Here is a 22,470-nt window from a genome sequence, read left to right on the forward strand (position 1 = left end):
CAGCCCAGAATGTCTAACTCAAGCATAAAGAGAGTGGACTCCTAGTGCTGACCTAAGATTAACTCACTGTTTTTATTCAACAAATTATATCTCCTTTTTAAGCCTTGGGATCCTCATCTAAAAAAGTGTGTGCCATAATATTTCTCTTTAATTTTTAATTTCAATTTTTTGATTGAAAGTACTCTGAAAAATATATACATGTTAATAAATTGTTTTTATAAAAAGTCCTTTTTTCTTTTTTGGTAGTTTTATGGTTAGTTGCGAGGGTTAAAAGATTCATTTTGATTATTAAAAAAATAAAAAGTTTACATCAGAGAACTATGGTTGAATGACATTCAAAGAAATAGTATTTGGGAAATAGTACAATGAGTCTCTGAAACATCTTTTTTGTGTGTATATATTTTTGTTAGGCCAATCTAAATACAGGTAGCTTTTCATCATTGGATAAATGAATTACTTTAGCAATTTAAATGGAAATTACTGTCTGGCTAACTGAGTTCTTTTATCTTAAATATTTTCTAGTAAAATAAGATGACATAAGGTATAGCTAAAACTGATTAGCAATTTATATTCTCAAATTGAGATAACTTAAATAATAATAATAAAAAAACCCCAACTAGTCGATTATATAAGGTTTATAATTACCAAACAAACTAATTTTTGGCTTCAAAAAGAAATAGGATAATAGTGCTATATTGTATATATTTCTACAGTATTGAATATTATCAGTATAAAATTTTTGATCAAACTTTTAATTATTGAACCATGTCTATTAGAGCCTCATTCATTTGGAATTAGTGTAAGATATGAAGGTTATATTTTTTTCATTCATTTCAGAAATATTTATCGAGTGCTACTAGGTACAGTGCACAGTACTGAAAGCATAACACTGAACCAGATTGGCATGACTGCTGCCTTCGTAGGGTTGCCGTGTATCCTGGGGAGGAGAGCATTAGACAAGTTATTACACATTTCAGTTATTTTACTATAATCCTTGCACGGATCTTTTGAGAGTGTGCAGGAGTATAACCTTATTTGTATTTAAAAAAAAAATGTACAGATAACTCTGAAAATCTCTACAGTTACACAGAACTCTAATAGTGGTTATATCTCAAGAGTGAGAGGTGATAAGAGTGATTTCTTATTTTATACTGTTCTATACTGATTGGATATTTTATGAGAACTATGTACAGGGCATCTCATGTAAAATTCAGGTCAATAAAAATTAATTACACAAATATTAATAAGGTTCCATGCAACTTGTCAAGTTGTACTTCTGGTTTATAATATCCAGAAACTGACATAAAGGCTCCTTGGGAGTTCTGAGCATAGGAGTCCAGGAGACTCAGGGAGAGGCCACCTGGGAAAGAAGAGGATCTCAGGGAAAGCACACAGATGCTCGTCCTTATTTGATTGTTTCTTGCAACATTTCTATTTGGAAGGGGCAAAATTCGATCACCTCAAATACTACCTTGTCAGTTTGGTGGTTCTTGATACGGTGCCGTAAGATTATTTCTCTGCCTTTTAGTTCTTGTTCAATTTGTCTTTGAAATCTTGTGAGATTTCAGGATTTTCTGTGAGCAATTATAGCTATTTCAAAGAATAGTTTTCAAATGTCATAATTCCAGGAAAAAGAAGAATATATACAGCAAGAAGAGATCACTTTTAGTGTTTGCATTGAACAATATTATGGAAATCCGTTTATGGGAAATGATAATATAGAATTTGGGGGCTTCTACATTTTGTCTTTTTTAAAAAGAACAGTATCTTGCTAGGTAGAAAACAAAAATGGCGTCATCTGGAGAAAATACATTTTGAAATTTTGGGTTCTGTTTTTTTTCTGTCTAAAATCAAATGGCAAAATAGAAAAAAATAAGAAGAAATGCAATGAATTTTTAATTATTCATTTCCAAACAAGCATTTTTAAAGTGCTGTTATTTACCAGGGACTGTGCCTAAGTGCTGAGATTTAAAAAGATTGCTTTTGCTCTCTGGCCTAATAGACTGATGCACAGCCTCCCCTCCCTAGCCCCCTCCCCCGCCCCCCCCCCCCCCCACACACACACAGGGCAAGAATAGAGATTTATACATGGCACCATGAAAGTGAGTATGGAGAAATCAGAATACAATAGTGGATGTAGCAGCAAACATTTGTTGAATATTATATGACAGATACCACTGAAAACTCTTTTATATGTTAACTAATAAAATTATCCCTACACCTCAGGGGATTTGTCCTATTATTCTCATTTTAAAGGTGGGAAGTTCATGCAAGGTTACATAGCTTGTTAAGTGGCTGAGTGTGGCAGACTGGTTCCAGAGACTTTGTTCTGAACCATTATGCTTTACTATTGCCTTTCTTTTATGGTAGAGGAGTTAATATTTTAATCTAAGACTTGCAGCAGGTGAGTCAATTTAAATGGAGAGGAGCATGGGGAAAGAGCTTTGCAGTAAGTAGTTGGAGAGAGAGGCCTAGTTCTCAGGTGAAAGTAGTTGTTGGACCTGGCAAATTAAGGTCACTGATGATCCTAGCATTTTCCAGGTTAAGTAGGCTAATAAGATATGAGAGGTGGACATTTGGTGATAATTCTTTCAAGCAAACCTTTATGTATTGAGAGGAAGAAAGATGTAGAGAGAAGTACAGGTTTAAGGATAATTTAAGCATGGGAAGGATTGAGTATATTTAGAAGCTGAGGAGAGGAAACCAATCAAATGGAGAGAATGAAGATACACGAGAGGGTCAGACTGATGGAGCTTTATGGGGAGGAATCGGATATAGACCTTGCTGGGGCTGTGGTCTTGGACAGGAGGAAATCTACCTGTCTCTCCTAGGTGAGAGAGAGAGGAAAGAACGGCTGTAAATGAAATTCAGTTTGGGGAATGAGATGTTGGTAACTGAGTGAATCTCTTACTAATGGTTTCTATTTTTTCTCTTACTGCTGAGAGTAAGGGAAGAGTAGGACGGAGGATAGTGGTGAATATGTGCCAGTGACTTGGACCGGCAGAATAGACTAGAATTGCTTGATGGCTTTGCATGCTTGAGCGATTTTCTGCAGCTGTATTGAGTTACCTTAGTGTAGGATTAGAGATGGTAATTGGTTGGATTGTTCGAAGGCTGATTATTTTCTCAAAAAATATTGAATAATTTATATATGAGGCTAATAAGACAATGTAAGCGAAAGATAAAGAAGTGATACAATTTACTTTGTTTAATCAAAGGCAATAATTCAATCATTTGCCAGTGTTGCTTTCATTATATACTTTGAAAGTAATTTCTGGGATAGTATTTGGACTACCTCACAGTGCGTAATAGGAGAGTGTACAGTTTTAGAACCAGCATTTTTTATATGCTCATTTATAATATGAACCTTGAAGCTATAACTACAAACAGATTGTATTTGAAATGTGTCATGTATTTCAACATAATATGGTAAATGGACATAGAAAAAACTTACAGTGAATCAACAAATTTTTGTGTTAAGAGGAAATAGTTGATAAATGGAAGAGGAAAGAGTGCCCTACTGTTGCATTTTTATTGATGCTATGTAGAAACCTTGCTTAGTCTGTTTCTCCAAACAAGAAAGATGGAATTCACTTTCACCGAGGATTACTACCTGCTGACTTAATTGAAAAATACACATTTTTTTCCCATTATGGAAGATTGTTTGAGAGCTGAAAAGTCACTATTTTTTTGTCATTAATTTCTGCTAATGTTTTGAGTTTTCAGGCAAATTATATTACTGGGTATATTGAGCTTTTGAGCAACTGTATTAAAATCTAAGATAACCTTTTCTTGATAACTTTTGATTATTCCACCAGATATACTTTTATTATTGTGTTTTTGTATATGAATGCCTGGAATTTCTTTGAAGTATTAACTTCTAACAAACTTTGTTTAAACTGAAATACAGAGCTTAGTAGCATTGTGTGCATTAGATTTTGTGAATTTATAGAACATTCACAATTCTCTCCTTTTTCTTCTTCCTTTTTTTTTTTTTTTTAATTAGCATGTTCTTTAAAGCTAGAGTCTGAAATGTAGTCTTGTTTCTCCATTTCTTACAGATGTAAAGTTAGTGGTAAATATTTAAAGAGGAGCCCAGGCCACTTGTTACTACTAACTTTGTTAAAATGGATGAGGCTGCAACTTCCTGGGAATATTATTCCTATTTATGTCAAGTTTCAGATTTAAGCATAATTTCTTTAAGACAGTGCTTTTGAACTGATAGTTTTAAAAAATCATTGATTTTTTTTTCAAGTGTTTAATTAGACTTTATATGCTGTATAGTTTTTTTTCTTTTAAGGTTCTTATTCAGTTTCTATGAAATTTCTAGCTGTATGCTAAATGAATTACTTTACTTAATTCTAACAATACTCTCTCAGGATGCTTGGGGTGTCATCCTCATGAAAAATGAAGAAACGGAGTATTGGAAAGGTTCAGTAACTTGCCCAAGATCATTCAAATGTGGGGCTATCTCAAAGCATATACTTTTATCTTCTTAACTTTATTATTTTTCTTTGATATTTCTATAATTTTGAAGAGCAATATTCTCTATATAGTGCCTTTATTCAGGGGAAGTAAAACATTGCAAAATAATTATTAAACCATATCAAAGATATAATTACTTTGTTCTTCTTTTCCCTAACTATGTGCGTTAAGTAGCTCAGACCTGTGTAGGTTTAATTTGGCAAAGGAAATAAGCTTTATTACTTCTAAGTGGCAGAGAGTAAAAGCAAAATAAGGATTGACTTTTGAAAAACATATTGGACTTTTGGATGTCCTGATGCTAAACTCTTTTCATATATGCATCATCTTATGACTTTCAATGCTTTCCAATTTTTAACCTTGTACTTCTTCTTGTGTAGAGCTCTCAGTATGTGCAGTGTGTTGCTGGGTGTCTGCAGCTGATGCTCCGGGTCAATGAGTACCGCTTTGCCTGGGTAGAAGCAGATGGGGTAAATTGGTGAGTACCCTTTTACTTTTAATGTAGAATATCATGTAAAAGCATCTCTCCTTGACATTTGCAAAGAAATTAATGCTTTTAACCATCCAAAAGAAGTATTTGGATTTTTTTTTTATATCTGTTTAACAGTGGATTATGCTTTCATAGAAATGAATAATTAATAACTACCAGACGGAATGTTTCCCCTTTCTTTTGCTTGGTCTGGGCTATTATCGTGATAGAACAAATTCCAGGTATTCAGAATAGAAAAACATTTATAAAAGTATCTTGTGGCAAATGCAGGCAAAAATCAGTAAGAAATCTTAAACAGAAAAGAATGTGAATATAAGCCATTCTTTTTAATGCTATATAATTAGTCCATTCTTTGTGGGGTTCTCATTTGCAGATCCAGAAACTTTGAGGAGCTGCCTTCTCAAGTTTAACAAACGTATTTTTACAAAGAACTCAAAAAACCCCAAAACACACAAATGAAATCCCCTTTACTACCAGAAAGCCAATTTATATATTCATAGTGAGAGATCTCACTGTTCTTAAACAGAATAGTCTTTTCAGTTAGTGAAGAAATTGTTTCTCTGTTGGAAAAATCTATATAGGAAGCTAGTTTATTAAACTAGAAGGTTGCTTGGTGAGCAAGGCTTCGGAGCAAAAAGAGTTGAGTGAATGGTCCTGATGCCATGTCATCAAATACTAGTAGGCTAATGTGTCCATCTCCAGTGTAGGGATATACCTGCCAAACATACCAGATACCCTAGATCTTCTCGGCCAATATTTGCATGCAGTTTTTTAGGGTGGGTTATTTCTGCAAATGGGATGTTCTGATGAATTAATTGCATTTGAATTGTCATGAACTACTCAGTAGCCATCTACTCAATAAATTAGTGATTTTGTATTAACATGAAAAATTTCAGTCTGTACTTATTTTAACCCTCAGTATGTCAGAAGAAATGATCATCACAATTTACCATCTAGATCCTTTGTAAATATATTTCATCATTTTATGAATAATTACTAGAATTAAGAATAAAGAGGTAGTGAAAAACAACCATTAGAAATTCTAATAAGGATTTTTTACATAGCACACCTTTTTGTAGTAAGTGAATTTAAGCGCATTAACATAAAAGATGAAAGAAACCATTGTATGTCCTTTTAGCAAAATGGAATGGTCCAGGTTCTTATTGCAAAATGTTTTTGAAGTCTTTTATGTTTAGTGGCTAACTAGATGAGGACACCATATTCCCTTTTTTCCTTTGAAATATATTGCTCACTCATTGATTCTTGAGTTTGAAAATGAATTTATAATATAGTCATCTGAAGACTCACAGTTTGAGATTTCACTATGTGACCAATTTCATCATTGTTAGAGATTGGAATGCTGTCTCTTTGCTTTCATCTTCTTATTCATCTAATAATTGTGAAATGCCTTTCACAATTATAGACAGAAAATAAATTCTGAATTCTCAGCTGTGTTCACACTGTGTTGGAAGACTCAACAGAAGGACTCAGAGACTCAGCATTTAGTTGTTCTCACGGCTATGATTTATTACAGAGACAGGGTAGGGATACACAGCTGGATCACAAAGGACAGAGTCACAGGCTGAGTCTGGAGACATTCATGTGATGCTTTCTTATGTGCTCTTTCTTCCACGAGGGGTCGCATAGCACACTCTTCCCCCAGCAATGAAAATGCAACAATACTTGTGTGAGGTTTCTGCCTAGGAAACCCACTAGGGACTCTACCCCTACAGTTTATATTGGAGATTTGTCAGATAGACACCCTCTGCTTAGCAAAATGCCAGACTCCAGAAGGGAAGCAGATGTTCAGCATAAACGTTGTGCAAACAGTTTAGGTATAGTGAGCCACCCTTATTATTTAGGGAAAGTTTTGTGTCAGTGTAGGAACTATTTCTAGACAAGTTCCTAGAAGCCAACCAAGGGCCAGCTTTGCAGGCAGACCTTTCTAGGGACAGTGGTCAGAGGATGATGATGTGAATAAAGACACTACAGAGATGGTGTTTCTAGACTTTTTACCTTCTTAAAAAATGATGCAATATTTTGGACAATACAGTAAAAAGAATAATTATTTATTTCATTGTTATATTATCTTCCTAAGTAATTCCATTCTCTAATTTTCTTATAATTTTAGTCTTTAAATATTTTTTAAGCATAATTGGGAATATGAATGAATAATGATGAAATAATATCTAGGATGATAAATACTGTAATTCTTCAAGTTCTAGATAACATAAAATTGCTAAGATCCGATAACATATCTTAGGTGTAATGGGCCTGTATAATAATCGCAAAATAAATTGAATTTTATTCTAGTAAACAAAAAAACTTTTTTTTTTTTGTTCTTTTTGTAGTGAGAATAAAAGCCATGGGACAAATTTCTACAAACAGTTATAATTGCTCAAAAAATAAAGTCAGAAACTAAAATTTGGTTCAGTAGACTCTAATGGTATACCAAAGCTAACCAAATGCTGCTCTTCTAATTACTGGCACACGGTATTTTGGAGGACAATAAGCAATATTAACCTTTCAGTTTAGCAATAAGAACAGGGATAAATACAATTTAGAATATTCCATGTTCAACCTACGTATTTTGATATGGTAATGACCACTAAAAAGATTAGCAGTGATCAGATAAAGAGACTTTTAGGCTGAGAATAGGCATTAATAAAAGCATAATAATATGTTAATTCATTGATAATACAGCGATTTAGAAAAGTCATTTAATCTTTTCATTTTTTTTTTTTAGGAAATAAAACATGTACTTTCTACTTTTCCATTTCTTTTGTTTAACATTGAAAGTTTACTTATTTTTCTTTTCTGGTACTCCTCAAATCACAAGGGAAATGATGTGAGGAGAAAAAAATTTCAAGTGTAACTTGTTTGAGGAATGTAGAAGAGTACCGATGTTTTTAAAACCCCAGTACATTTTATCTACATAGTTTTCTTTCTTTTTTTGGTTAAAAAGCCTATAATATGAATGATAAACACTATTTCCGAATGTTTATATACCTGTATAAGAACAAAAATATACTTTGCATTGTCTTGTGTATTGTTGACTTCACCAGAAAGGCAGAAGAAGATTAGCACTGATTTTTTTTTTTAAATATTGGAGCTAAAAGGGGCTTTTTCTGAGTAATTGCCTCCACAACTGGCATTTATGAAAATAAATATACCCCAAGATTTGAAATATTTTGCAAGTATAAAGAAGTGTGTAAATGGAAGGTAAGATTTTTTTTTAAACATCGAAACATTGCATCACTGAGTGACGTTGCATGATGAGGCACAAAGTACTCGTGGGTTGAAGAGCAGCAACTAGCTAAAAATGAGCAAGTCAACCAGTAAACTAGTTGCTTTTTCTCCTTACTCCTTACATCAGTTTGAGTTTTTAAAAAACTTTAATTAAAAAACAAAATAGAAAACTAGTTATTTTGGCCTCATGGAACTTAGCCTTCTTTCTAAACTTGGATTTGATGATGATTTGTATTTTTCATGCTCTCTTCATAATGTCGTGCTATGTATTATGAGGATGCAAGGAAACATATGTGATCCTTGCCTCTAAGAAATTTCAAAAGTAATGTTAAATACCTAACAAAGGTAGCATTTAGTGTTCTATAGCATCATTTCATAACTTTTTTCAGTGACTCTAACAATAACACTAAACTCACCAATTTGAGATTGGTAGCAGAGACCTAAATGGTAATTAATGCCTGCTTGTTCTTCAGGTCTCAGCTCAAGGGCCACATCCTCTGGGAAGCCTTCCCTCCTATAGCATTAGACTCTTAAGTTCCTTGAGAGCATGGACATTGTCTGTTTTGCCCCCCATTCTATCCCCATGCCTTGCACTGTACCTGCCATATAGATCCTAAACACATATTTGTTAAATTACTATATTAGGTTTTTCTTGGACTTTCGTCTCTCCTTAGTATACCCTTCACGTTCCACTGTATTCAGACTTATGGCTTTTCCTTATTCTAGTAAATAGGAGCTTTATTTTGCCTCATTAGGGTATTTCTTATGGTTAATATTTGGATATCGAAGACTTACTCCTTTCTTTATAGAATCATGTATATTGTAGACAGATTTTAAACTCTTCTAAACTTCTCTGCAGCATTCATCATTGTTGACTACTTCTTCCTCTGAAATCTTTCTGTCTTCCTTTCAGAAGCAATGTATTGACCCTGAGCTCTCCTTCACCCCTTTGGTCATTATAAGTTTTATATTTTAACAGAGATAGTTTAATGTGAACAATCGTTAACTAAGTATACATTTGTTAACTAGATTTCTGAAAACAAACAAAAGGACTCTCGTGTGTCAGAAAGGTAGGAAGTGTAGATACCCCCAAAGCTGGGTAACAAAGGTAGGAAGTTGTAGTTACTAAATTTACATGCTTCAGGGAGGGGCTAAGAGAAGCTGCAGTATTGATCTTAGAGGGGGCAGTACTGCTCATCCAGGACTTATGTCCCTCAGCTCAGAGGAAGGGACTCTTAGGTCCAGACCCAGACAGCTGGTGCTGGTATCTCTGAGGGTGAGCAGTGAAGCTTGTTCTGCCAGAGCAATTGCAAAATAAAGTCAACTGCTGCCACAGGAAAGAATGGTTGCTGCCAGGATGAAGAAATGTAGAAGTGATACTTAAACAGGAACAGGAAGCCAATAGGAGAAAGCTCCTTTTCCTCATCCTTGCAGTCAGCCTCTAGCACCTCCTATTGGCAGAGCCAGCTGGTAAAGCAGAAATGTGGCTGAAGGTCTCAGCCACAGCATCACAAAGTGAAGTGTAGAAGGCTTACCTTAGTAGTGGGAATAATCAGAGAGCAAAGGAAACCAGGTGTCAGTGTACTGATAGGGTAAAGTTACATGATTTTGCAGCTGTTGAAATACTGACATCAATATTACATAAACCAAGTCTTTCATAACAACCCAAAGTAGAAAAGACTCAAGGGAGAAATCATGCATGAGAAAATTAAGGGCAATTCAGCATATTTATAACTAAATACAATCACAAAAATGGAGAAATGGCACAAATATAAGCCTTTTCACTAACTTAGTAATTACAGATTATAAAATTAAATTTAAAATTTATATCAATAGAGTTATTTCTTAGAGTGGTTTTAGGTTTATTGAAAATTGAAAGCGCGGAGAGTTCCCACATATACCTGCCCTTTCATAGTTTTCCTTGTTATTTACATCTTGCATTAGTGTGCTACATCTGTTTCAGTTGATAAACTAATATTGACATGTTCTTATTAACTGAGGTCCATAGTTTACATTAGGGTTCATTCTTTGCATTGTACATTCTGTGGGTTTTGAGTTCCCCTTAATCCCTCTGGTCATTTTTTAGTGATCTACTTCAATGGTTTCTATCCTTTGTTGTGTGAATGTAGGCAATCCCCAGGGACGTTTCCTTAGTGCTCTTCCTTGGTGTAACCTCTTTCATTTTCATTTAGCTTTCCCAGTTTCTTATCAGTAAAATGAGAGGTTCAATAGAAGCTTCTGAGGTTCTAACCCCCAAATTCAGTGATTGGTATGTCAAGTTTAGATTCTTAGTGGCTTTTTCCAAACTCATCCCCTCTTTTCTCTGAGTTCCCTAAATATTTTTAAAGCTGTAAATGATCCTCTTGGTCGTCCAGACTCATCTCTTGACATAACATCTGACTTCAGCAAGATGTACATCCATCGTGTCACCATGTCCTGTTGATTTTAGCTTCTGTAATGTCTGTCAGATTCTTTTGACCATTTCTTCTGTTGTATTGCAAGTCCGTGTTCCCTTTCTCATCGCTTCCTTGCAGCAATTACTGCTGCTCGCTGAAGTCCCGTGTCTTTTGGGAAGAGGAGTAGGTGAAGCTGTGCTGCAGAAGGCCCACTATGAGTAGGGATCTAGCTTGCTTGTTATTGCTGGTAAAAAAGAAACTGAGGACATAATTGAATTCCATTAGTGCAAAAAGAATAATCAATTATTTCTTCTTTTTACACTGTCACATTTAATGTTTTCCTGATGTGTTTTCCTTTTCAGTATAATGGGAGTTTTGAGTAACAAGTGTGGCTTTCAACTCCAGTATCAAATGATTTTTTCAATATGGCTCCTGGCATTCAGTCCTCAAATGTGTGAACACCTAAGGCGCTATAATATCATTCCTGTTCTGTCGGATATCCTTCAAGAATCTGTCAAAGAGAAAGTGACACGAATCATCCTTGCAGCATTCCGTGTAAGTGTTTTGTGTATTTTGTGTGTGTGTGTGTGTGTGTGTGTGTGTGTGTGTGTGGCATTTTCACTGTGGAGTATATTTGAGGGCTTTTAGTGGGTGGGAAAAAGTTGCTTATTTTCCATAGTGTTATGAAACTATGGTGTATTGGTGAAGATAGAATAAAATATCACTAATTTGTATTTATTGGGAGAGGAGGAACCCATTTAAATGGATGAAAATGCATGAGTTATCGAATACTTGTAAGGAAATGTAATTATATTACATTCAGATAGCGGAAGTCCCTTTTCATTGCAATGTGTTCTAAGGGACTATTATTGATGTTTTTCTCTTATGAGCCATTATTGTAGTATGAAGTTCTTATTTCAGATTCTGATTTACTTGAATACTAGCAGTATTTCTGAGGCAGCTATAAAAAGCTATAATGATTTTGAACAGTGAAGTTATTTTATTAGGATATTAGAATTTTGGAGATTATCTAAATCAACTTTCTCCTTTGAACAGATCAGGGAGTTGAAGACAAGAGGTGAGCTGAGCTAGTATCTGAATTCTAGGTCTTTTGTCTGTCAGACAATTGTAACAGAATAAAGTATTATTAATCGGTTACCGAGAACCAATGTATTTGCTATAACAATTGCCTTTTGATAATTTTGTTGGTTGCGTTAGGATTTAAATGGGCTTCTGAAGGATGGCTTGGCTGACCTAATGTCTTTTAAGGATGCTGCCCAAGAGTAATAATAGTGTCTCATATAGCGCTTACGTGGTGCCACGCAGCATTCTAAGGCTCTCCGTTTGTTAACTCATTTAATGCATGCCACAGCCCTATTAACATGCCAGTTATTGTTGTTATTGTTAGTATATTGGTATCATTAGTGTTAGTGTTGGTCTTCTCCCCATTTTACAGATGGGAATCTGAGGCAGAGATGTCAAGTTGCAGGTAGGTGGTAGATATGCAAATCCAAGTTATCTGCTTCAGATTGTGCTTTTAACCATTATTTGTTATTAAGCTTTCTTTAAATAAACAACAACCAATCAAAAGTAAAAAGTAGTACAGATATATTGCAGAAATTTAAATAGTATCATCACATTTGCCAAATATAATTAACGTCTTTCTGATTTTTCTAAGCTCGTAGAAATAAATATATAAATAGGTGTGTATTTTCTTTTGTATTTAAAAAATAAAAATGGTATCACATGATAAATACTATTCTATAATTTTATTCTTAATGATATATAATGAATATATTTTCATTTTTATATGTATACATCTTTAGTTGTGTGTTTTTTTTTTAATGGCTGTAGTCTACTGTGCTGAGTAAAGTGGTTTATTTAACCAATGTTCTATTGTTGACCATGTAGAGTGCTTCTAGTTTCTTTTACATATATTTACTCACTTTGATGAATATTTCTGTTGGGTATGGTTCTAGAGATGGAATTGCTGCTGAGTTAAAGAATATACTTTTTTACAGTTTTGATAGATAATATCAAATTATCTTTCAGAGATATACAAATTTACATTTTTGTCAACTATACATTGGGAGTGTATATTTTCCCATTCTTTCACTTGCATTTTATATAATCTTTCAATTGTCACAAAAATTAAGTGAAAAACGAAATCACTTTCTTAAATTTGTATCCTGTTAATGAATGAAGCTGAAAATATTTTAATAATTTTATCAGCTATTTATAGTCTTCCTATAAATTGCTTATTCATAACATTTGTCACATTTTGAATTTTAAAATTTGGTGTGTACGAAATCTTTTCAGATATTCATAGTTAATAATAGTAATAACTAATGTTTATTGACGGTTTATTCTGTGTCAGGCACTATTTTAATTGCTTTAAATTTATTATGCATTTAATCTCCCAAGAACTCTGTGCCATGGGCGCTAGGCCACAAGAGGTTAAGTAATTTGCTGAAATAGCCAGGAAGCTGCAGAGCTGGAATTCAAACTCAGGCAGTATTACTCATGCTCTTAACTATCATGCTAACCTGTGTTTGATATTAAGAATAATAAATGTCATAATTTATTGAATGATTTTCATGCATTGCCTTATTTAATCTTTATGATAATTCAATAGGTGCTATTATTATTTTTATTTTATCTATGAGGAAACAAAGACTTGGAGATTAATTTCTCAGTGAGTAAGTGATAGGTCCGGAATTTCTGTGAGATTTGTGTGGCTCGAAAGCTATGTTCTTAGCCATTCTGTCATCCTTTTTTCTTTTCTTGGTGCATTTTCTCAGGAACCTTAAGAGTGGCATTAAAAGGAGAGAAAACCATGAAAAGGAGAACCATAAGTCAAGCGAGAGAGGAATTCAGGTTCCTTTGCTGAAAATACCAGTTGAAAGCATTAAACCCCATGTTTTCTCTAGCTGCCTAACAAAGTTGAACAAATGACTAAAGGCATTGAGAAGTGAAGTTCAGTGTAAATTCCATTGAAAGAGTGGAAAGTGAAATAAAGGTGTGAATTGCTAGATATGATTAGTGCCAATCAACTAACTGTTGACCAAGTGTTGCTTTTTCTATTAGATTTGCTTTGATTATCCTTATTTATAAAAAGTAATATTCATTTTCATGTAAAAATTGTTCTGTGACCTTTGAGAGGCTTACTCTTAAGATAGGTAACTGTCTTACTTCTCTGCTTCAGTGTATTGGCTCTGCCATTAGTTTTTCTAGCAAACTATCTATCTATCTGAGGTAAATTTCAGTCTTGTCTAGATAAAATAATCAAGTCTTAAATCTTCATAGGTTGTATTAATTAATACTCTGAAGTATTTTAGTAGCTAGACTGAATGTATTTTTTCTTCTACTCGAGTGTTTCATTATCTGTATTCTTATTTAGTAAAGATGAAAAATTCTAGAAATAGGGTCTTCTGACTGTCTCCTATTGCTAGACTTCAGTTTAATCCACAAACAAGTTTTGAATCCCATTTAATTCACAAACAAGTTTTGATTCGTTAGGGAACACAAAAACCCAAGATACAACTTGACACCAAAGGGCTTATTGTTTAGTGAAGACAGATATGTAAATAAACAGTTTCAGTGCAATGCAATGATAAGTAATGTACAAGAGTAAAAGTAATATAAAAGAGGTAGAGGGTAAGAATAGGGGGTTTTAGGAAAAGCTTCAGAGAGGAGAAGGCTTCAGTTTTTTGAAAGATGCATAGGAGTTTTTTAGAAGTACAGAGGTGAAGAGAGATTGATAAATGTTAACAAGTGAAGAAAAAACCTAGAATTGTCAGTAATTTGTTCTTGTAGAAGGATTGATTATTGCCTTCCTGTCCTCCCACTCCAACACTAAAGTGAATGTTAGGGAATAAATGGTGCACATAAGTATAAGTGTGGCTCTTGAAGATACAATCCTGGTGTTTGTGGCCATTTGCTTCTGAAGGAACAGACTTGGCTGTGCGAAATGGAGTTTTTGCTTTGCTGATCTCTGTTACCATTCTGGGCATTGAACCGGGGGGCTAACATAAATCTTTCAGCCATCCTATATTGACTCACCTTGACTTGTATTCATACTCATGGGACTTTACCTCCAAAGCCAAGTGTCTTTGAGTAACACGCTGTCAGCTGTATGTTTGCTGCTTTGTTGTGTTCTCTGCCTGCTCTGATGGAGCATGAGTAAAAGCTGATTCTGCTTTTACATTTTATTCTCTGTGGTCAAACGTATATTATGTCTTTTTAACTTGATATATTCATTTTTCAGACAGCTTAAAATGCCTCCTATTTGTCCTTGTTTTGAGTTTCTCCCTTGTCTTTCCTCCTTTCTGTCCTACTATAGTCACAGGAGCCTTTATTTTATTAAACTCTTCTATTCCAAATTAAGCACCTACCATTTAAGAAAACGGAGATAGTTCAATCTTTTTCATGCTTATAAAAATAATATGGTCTTACGGTTAAAAAATAAGATAGTATAGAAAAATGTTAAGCAAAATGTATGAATTAAACATTAGTGTCACTCCCAGATATAGAAGCCTGTTGGTATTTTAATACCTGTAATTTATAATTTTTATTTCCTTCCCACATAGGAGAATCAACTCTGAATGAATTACAATCGGCACAGAAAGGCTGAATAGTTAATTAAGTTTATTGGGGTAACATTGGTTAACACAATTAAGACTGAACAGTAAGGAGTCTGAGTTCTCGTAAGATCACGCGTTACATCAATTATTGTGAAGACCGTGTATGATCAGGCTGGTTATGTTCATGCCTGGTGTGTATAGGGGAAGTCAGGTTTGCTGTGCCCTTGGGCTGGCCTCTGTACCTTCAGCAGGTTCCTTAGCCTCTCCGTGCTTCAACTTTGTTCCTGTATGTCTGGTGAGAGTAATATCTGTCTTAAATCAGTCATTGGACTTTATATATGTTAATGCCTTTTGAGAAAATAATTGTTGGCTAATGAATACTTGGCATATAGTAGGCCCTCAATAGATATGTGTGATTGAATGAGGGAGTGAACAAAAACACTGAAGTAAAAGTAGAAAAACCTTCTATAGGAGTAGAGTAGTGGTATTGAATTTATGGATTTTTTTATTAGTTTATTGTTTGAGTTAAATTTCTTTTAAAAATTTTGGCTGCATTGTTTGTTTTCCATATTTAAAATTATGATGATAAAATTTTATGACACCTATTTGCTTGGAGCTGCTTCCACATTGAGAATGAACTTACTTCAAAGTCTCCTGCATCTAGTTTACATGAGTATGTTAAGATTACAGATATATTAGAGTTTGTTAAAATAATCCACTTAAAACACATCTCAGAAAGCAAGACTACAGAGAGTCTCTATTTTCTATTAGCACATGGACTTTTTGTCTAAATTGGAAGCTGCTTATAAAGTTGGCATGAAAACTTTGGAAAATAAACTGTTAGGAAAGATAGTTAGTTACCCTTGACTCAGTGTTTTTGCGATTAGATATTTATGTCTTAGATTATTTTTATTTTTTTTTTCTTTGTATGACTTTGACTTCTGGGAAACAGAAAGATCAACATTTACCTAAGTAATTAACATGGAAGTGAGTAGTATTTTTTTCAGTTTATAGCTGCTACCTATCCTTTTTTGTGTGTTATGTATTTTTTCAGTTAAAAATATCTGTTATTCCACATATTGAAGACTATAAATATTTATCAAATTACTTCTTTTGATAATTTATTAATAAGGTAACATTATCATAGGGTAAAATATAGATATGGGAAACAGGTGCTATAGAAATCAGGGTTTTATTCGAGCTGTTCTGTTGTTTCAAAGATTATCTCTACACTTGTCTTTTTCCCTGTTTTGATAAATTTACCTGGGTTTTTATAAGTATTATTTAGATAATATAATAAGTGCTGTGAGATTTAATCTAAAGTGCAGCATAAGGTGCCTTAAACCTAATATATATATTATGGCTATTCTATCAGATCTTCGCATGGACTCCATAGACTTTGTTTAATATTTTGTCTCTGCCTAGTTTCTCCTCCCTTCTAATGATTTGTATTTTATATCATTATTTTGTAAAATAAAAGGGTCATTGAAAGCAGGTATCTCTAATATTGTTATACAATTGACCTTTGAACAACACGGGATTGAACTGAGTAGATCCTTACATGTGAATTTTAAAAAATAAATTGGAAAAATTTTTGGAGATTTGTGACAATTTGAAAAAATCACAGACAAACCACGTAGCCTAGAAATGCTGAAAAAATTAAGAAAAAGTTAGGTACGTCATGAATGCATAAAGTACATGTAGATACTAGTCTATTTTATCATTTACTACCATAAAGTATACACAAATATGTGTTAATAGACTGTTTATATTATTGGGTAAGGTTTCCGGTCAACTATAAGCTATTAGTAGTTAAGTTTTGGGGGAATCAAAAGTTAAACTCGAATTTCTGATTGCCTGAGGGGTTACTGCTCCTAACCTCGGAGTTGTTCAAGGGTCAACTTTATATTAAGTTCGAGATATTAGTTATCCTACCTTTCAGCTATTTCCTCTCTCTGTCTCTCCCTCCCCTCCCGTCTTTCCTTACCTTACCTTTCCTCTTCCTCCCTATTCCCCATTCCCCATATCTGTTCACCTGTCAATGCACTGGATGTTTACTGAAGACCGGCAATGTGTTAGTTGCTGAAGGTATGGAAGGATGACTATGACAAGACACATTTTCTCAGGGATCTTGTATTTTGTTTAAATCTTTGTTTTTCATGAAGTTACCATGAAGAATGTTTACAATATACAAAGCTCAAAAAGTCACAAGACGTTTAGAGCCCGACTGATATTCTTAGCTTTCCTTTTGACCTGATTTAGGAGCTCTCTAGATCGATCATCTATTTTTTTATGGAAAGTTCAGAAGTACAATAGAATAGCTCTTTTCAAATTTTCCTTTCAGCATGGTTTTTAGAAAGAGCGTAGGCTCCAGAGTGGACAGATCTAGATGTGAATTCCAGCATTAGATTGTTGGGAGAATGGCTTTGACTCTCAGAGATAATTTCTCCATCTGTGAAAGGTGGTTAATAATACTTAATTCACTTCAAGACTGAGGAAAGATTCAATGAGATAACAAATGAAGTGCCTAGCAATGGAAAATATATAATCTGTATTTATTTTCTTGCCTTTTTTTCTCTGTAAGAGCATAGAATAGTATCACTCTGCCTCTTAAAGTCCCCTACCTCTGTAAATTGCATTCTCGCCAAAGATCCAGTGCTCTTCTATTTGATATAGGAGAGGAAGGATGATTATTTTACTAATGTTTAGCAAAATTTAAAAATCTTGTTTAAACTTTATTTACAGTTTCAATTTTTTACTCACAATGCATGAAACTTATGCTAGTTTCTGGGCATCTATTTCATATTTATTTATTAAAAATTAAATTGGTACAGTTAATAACATTATACAAATTTCAGGTGTAGAACTTTATAATACAATATATGCGCACTGTATTTTGTGCTCCCCACCCCAAAGTGATGTTCTTATATCACCATATATTTGACCCCCTTTACTCTCTTCATCCTCCTCCCACCCTCTTCCCCTCTGTAACTAGCATTCTGTTGTCTGTATCTATGAGTTTGTTTGTTGCTTTTTGTTTTATATCCCACATATGAGTGAGATCATATGGTTTTTGTCCTTTCCTGATTTATTTCACTTAGCATAGTACTTTCAAGATCCATTCATGCTGTCACAAATGGCAGTATTTCATCTTTTTTATGACCTATACTATTCCATTGTGTATATGTACCACATCTTCTTTATCTAGTCATTCACTGAAGGGCACTTAGGTTGTTTCTATCACTTGGCTAGTGTTAATAATGTTGCAGTGAACATAGGGGTACACATATCTTTACAAATAAGCATTTTCAAATCATTTGGTTAGATATCCAGAAGAGGGATTGCTGAGTCATATGGTAGCTCTATTTTTAGTTTTTTGAGGAATCTCCATAGTATTTTCCATAGTGGCTGTACCAGTTTACATTCCCACCAGCAAGGTAGACTGTTCTCTTTTCTCCACATTCTCTTCAACACTTGTTATTTCTTGTCCTATTGATAATAGCCATTCTAACAGGTGTGACGTGGTATCTCATTGTGATTTTGATTTGCATTTCCCTTGTAACTAGCAATGTTGAGCTCTTTTCATGTATCTGTTGGCCATCTGTATGTTTTCCTTGGCAAAGTTGTCTGTTCAAGTCTTCTGCCCATTTTTTTAGTCGAACTGTTTGTTTTTTTGTTGTTGTTGAGTTGTATTAGTTCTTTGTAGTTTTTGGATATTAGCCTATTATCAAGGTGTCATTTGAAAATATCTTCTCCCATTCAATTGGTTGCCTTTTTGTTTTGTTCATGGTTTCTTTTGCTGTGCAGAAGCCTTTTAGTTTGTTGTAGTCTTTTAAATTTATTTTTGCTTTTACTTTCCTTGCCTTCAGGGTCAGATTCACAAAAACCTGTGGAGACCAAGATCCATAAGTCTAATTTCTATGTTTCCTTCTATTTATTTTTTTATTTCGGGTCTTGAATGTTCAAGCCTTTAATCCATTTTGAGTTAATTTTTCTTTATGGTGTCAAATAGTAGTATAATTTCATTCTTTTGCAGGTGGCTTTCCAGTTTTTCTAACCTATTTATTGAAGGGACTTAACTTTCTCCATTGTATGTTTTTGGCTCCTTTGTTGAACATTAATTGCCCTATATGTGTGGGTTTGTTTCTGAGTTCTCAATTATGTTTTGTTTTTGTGTGTGTGTGTGTCCATGTGTCTCTTTTTCTGCCAATACCATACTGTTTTTATTACCATAGCATCGTAGTATAGTTTGAAGTCAGGGAGTGTGATACCTCTGGTTTTGTTCTTTTTTTCTCAGGATTGGCTTTGGTATTTGGGGTTTTTTGTGCTTCCACACAAATTTTAGGATTTGTTGTTTTATTTCTGTGTAAAATGCCATAGAGGTTTTGATGGGGATTATGCTAAATCTGTATGTTGCTCTCAGCAATATGCCATTTTAACAATGTTAATTCTTTCCTTCCACGAACATGAAAATCTTTCCATTTCTTTGGTTTCTTCAGGTTCTTCCATTTCTTCAATTTCTTTCAACAGTGTCTTCTGGTTTTCAGTGTACAGGTCCTTCACTTCCTTTGTTAAGTTTATTTCCAGATATTTAATGCTTTTCGTTGTAATTGCAAACGAGATTGTTTTATTCGTTTCTATTTCTGATATTAGTATATAAAAATGCAACAGATTTTTGTATTTGATTTTGTATTCTGTGACTTTATTGTGTATTTTTCTAATAGTTTTTTTTTGTGAAGTTGTTAGGATTTTCTATATATAGAATCATACTATCTGCAAATAGTGGTAGTTTCACTTTATTCCCAATGTGGGCGCCTTTAATTTCTTTTTCTTGCCTAATAGCTTTGGCTTGGACTTCCACCACTATGGTGAATAACAGTAGTGAACGTGAACATCCTTCTTTTGTCCCCGATCTTAGAGGCAAAGCTTTTAGTTTTTTACCATTGAATATGATGTTGCTGGGGGTTTGTCATATATGGTCTTTATTATATTGAAGTACTTTCCTTACATGCCCATTTTATTGAGTGTTTTTTTTTTATCATAAATGGATATTGTATCTTGTCAATTGCTTTTCTGCATCTGTTGATATATTCATATGATTTTTATCTTTTATTTTTTTTTACCATGGTGTATCATATTGATTAATTTGGGGAAGTTGAACCAAATTGGCATCCCTGGAATGAACTCCACTTAATTATGATATATGAGCCTTTTAATGTATTCAATTTGCCACTATTTTGTTTAGGATTTTTGCATCTGGCTCATCAGAGATATTGACCTATAACTTTCTTTTTTTGTGTTGCCCTTGCTTGGTTTAGGTATCAGGGTAATGTTGGCCTCATCAAGTGAGTTAGGTTGAGAAGGATAGCTATCAACTCTTCTTTGAATGTTCGTTAGGATTCATCAGTGAAGCCATTTAGTCCTGGACTTTTGATTTTGGGGAAGTTTGTGATTACTATTTCAATATTCTTACTAGATTTTCCTTTTTTAATGATTCAGTCTAGGAAGGTTGTCTACTTCTAAGAATTTGTCCATTTCTTCTAGATTATTGAATTTATAGTATTCTTGTGTAATTCTTTGTATTTCTGTGGTCTGTTGTAACTTTTTTTCATTTCTAATTTTATCTGATTATTCTTTGTTTTCCAGAGGTTTGTCAGTTTTATCTTCACAAAAAGCCAGTTCTTTGTTTCATAAATTTTTTCTATTGTCTCTTTGTTTTTATTTATTTGTTTGTTTGTTTATCTATTTTTTTATCCATTCATTCATTCATCCATTCATTCATTTATTATTCATTTATTTATTTATTTTTGTTCTCTAGTTTTTTTAATTTTCTCCCTTCTACTGACTTTGGGTTTCATTTGTTCTTCTTTTTCAGGGTCTTTTTCAAGGTATAATGTTACATTGTTTATTTGAGATTTTTTCTTTTTCTTGAGGTTGGTCTATAGTATTATAAACCTAACTCTCAATAGTGCTCTTTCTGCATTCACCAAATTTTGCTTGTCGTTTTTTTCCTGTTTCTCTGTATTTTTTGATCTCTTATTTCTTCTTTTACCCAATAGTTGTTCAGAAGCATGTTGTTTAATCTCTACATATTTGTGTTTTTTCCAGCTTTCTTATAACTAATTTAGTTTTATACCATTGTGGTCAGAAAATATCTTTGATATGATTTTATTCTTAATTTTATTGAGAGTAATTTTGTGCCCCAACATATGGTCTATTTTTCAGAATGGTCTGTGTGTACTTGAGGGGATACATGTTTTGTCATTTTCAGACATAAAGTTATATAAGTATTAATTAGTCCATTTCATCTAATGTGTCATTTAAGGCAGATATTTCCTTATTGACTTTCTGTTTGAATGATCGAATCGTTGTAAGTAGAGGATTCAGGTCCCCCACTATTACTGTATTTTTGTGATTTCTTCCTTTTGGTCTGTTAGTAATTGCTTTATATATTTTAGTGCTTGTAGGTTCAGTGCATAAATTAGTAAGTGTTATATTTTCTTGTTGGATTATCCCCTTTATCCTTATTAAATATCCATCTTTGTTGTTATCTCTTTTTAAATCTTGGAATCTGTTTTGTCTGATATAAATGCTGCTACACCCACTTTTCTCTGGATACTGTTTGCTTGCAGTATTATTTTCTACCTGTTCACTTTGAGCCTATGTTTTTCTTTGGAGATGAGATGAGTCTCCTGCAGGCAAGGTATAATAGAGTCATTTTTTACTCCATCCCTCTTCTCTGTGCCTTTTGATGGGTGGGTTCATTCCATTTACATTTAGGGTGATTATTTATATATGAAGACTTACTCCAGCCATTTTTTTCTTTTGTTTTCTATTTTCCCCTCTGTTTCTTCTTTTTTTTTTTTTTTTTATGTTTTGTGTCTCAGCTCTGGACTTTTGTTCTGTAGTTACCATTAGTTTTGTGTAAAATGTTTCAAATATACAATATTCCTTTTTCTTTGATCGCATATTATACTCATTTACCCATAGGTGTTCAGTCCTTTTCCTCCTCTTCTGTTATAATTTTGTTGTCAACTAATTATCTTTTTATGTTGTCCATTCATTACCAGATCTCATTATTGTTATTGTTATTTTTTAATGCCCTCTTCCTCCCTTTTAATATTTATGTTATAATTAAGTGTTTAATATCCTATTCTGAAGTAGAGTTGCAGTTTTCTGCTTCTGTCTGTCAGTCTTCTCAAAGTTTTGTATACATTTGTCTTTTTGTTTTTGGTAGAAGATCTCCTTTCAACATTTCTTGTAGTGCAAG

General features: G+C 33.5%; 1 protein-coding gene across 4 annotated transcripts in view; it reads left to right on the plus strand.

Moving 5' to 3' along the window:
* Positions 1–22,470, plus strand: part of ATP6V1H (ATPase H+ transporting V1 subunit H) — a 113,251-nt gene that overhangs the window by 25,838 nt on the left and 64,943 nt on the right. For all 4 annotated transcript variants that reach the window (XM_016146042.2, XM_016146060.2, XM_016146035.2 and 1 more), the window contains 2 exons: positions 4,863–4,960; positions 10,980–11,172. In XM_016146042.2, the coding sequence (XP_016001528.1) occupies positions 4,863–4,960; positions 10,980–11,172 (291 nt within the window). The remainder of the gene's footprint in view (positions 1–4,862; positions 4,961–10,979; positions 11,173–22,470) is intronic.

Source organism: Rousettus aegyptiacus, unplaced genomic scaffold (assembly GCF_014176215.1).
Source record: "Rousettus aegyptiacus isolate mRouAeg1 unplaced genomic scaffold, mRouAeg1.p scaffold_m13_p_15, whole genome shotgun sequence".
NCBI lineage: Eukaryota > Metazoa > Chordata > Mammalia > Chiroptera > Pteropodidae > Rousettus > Rousettus aegyptiacus.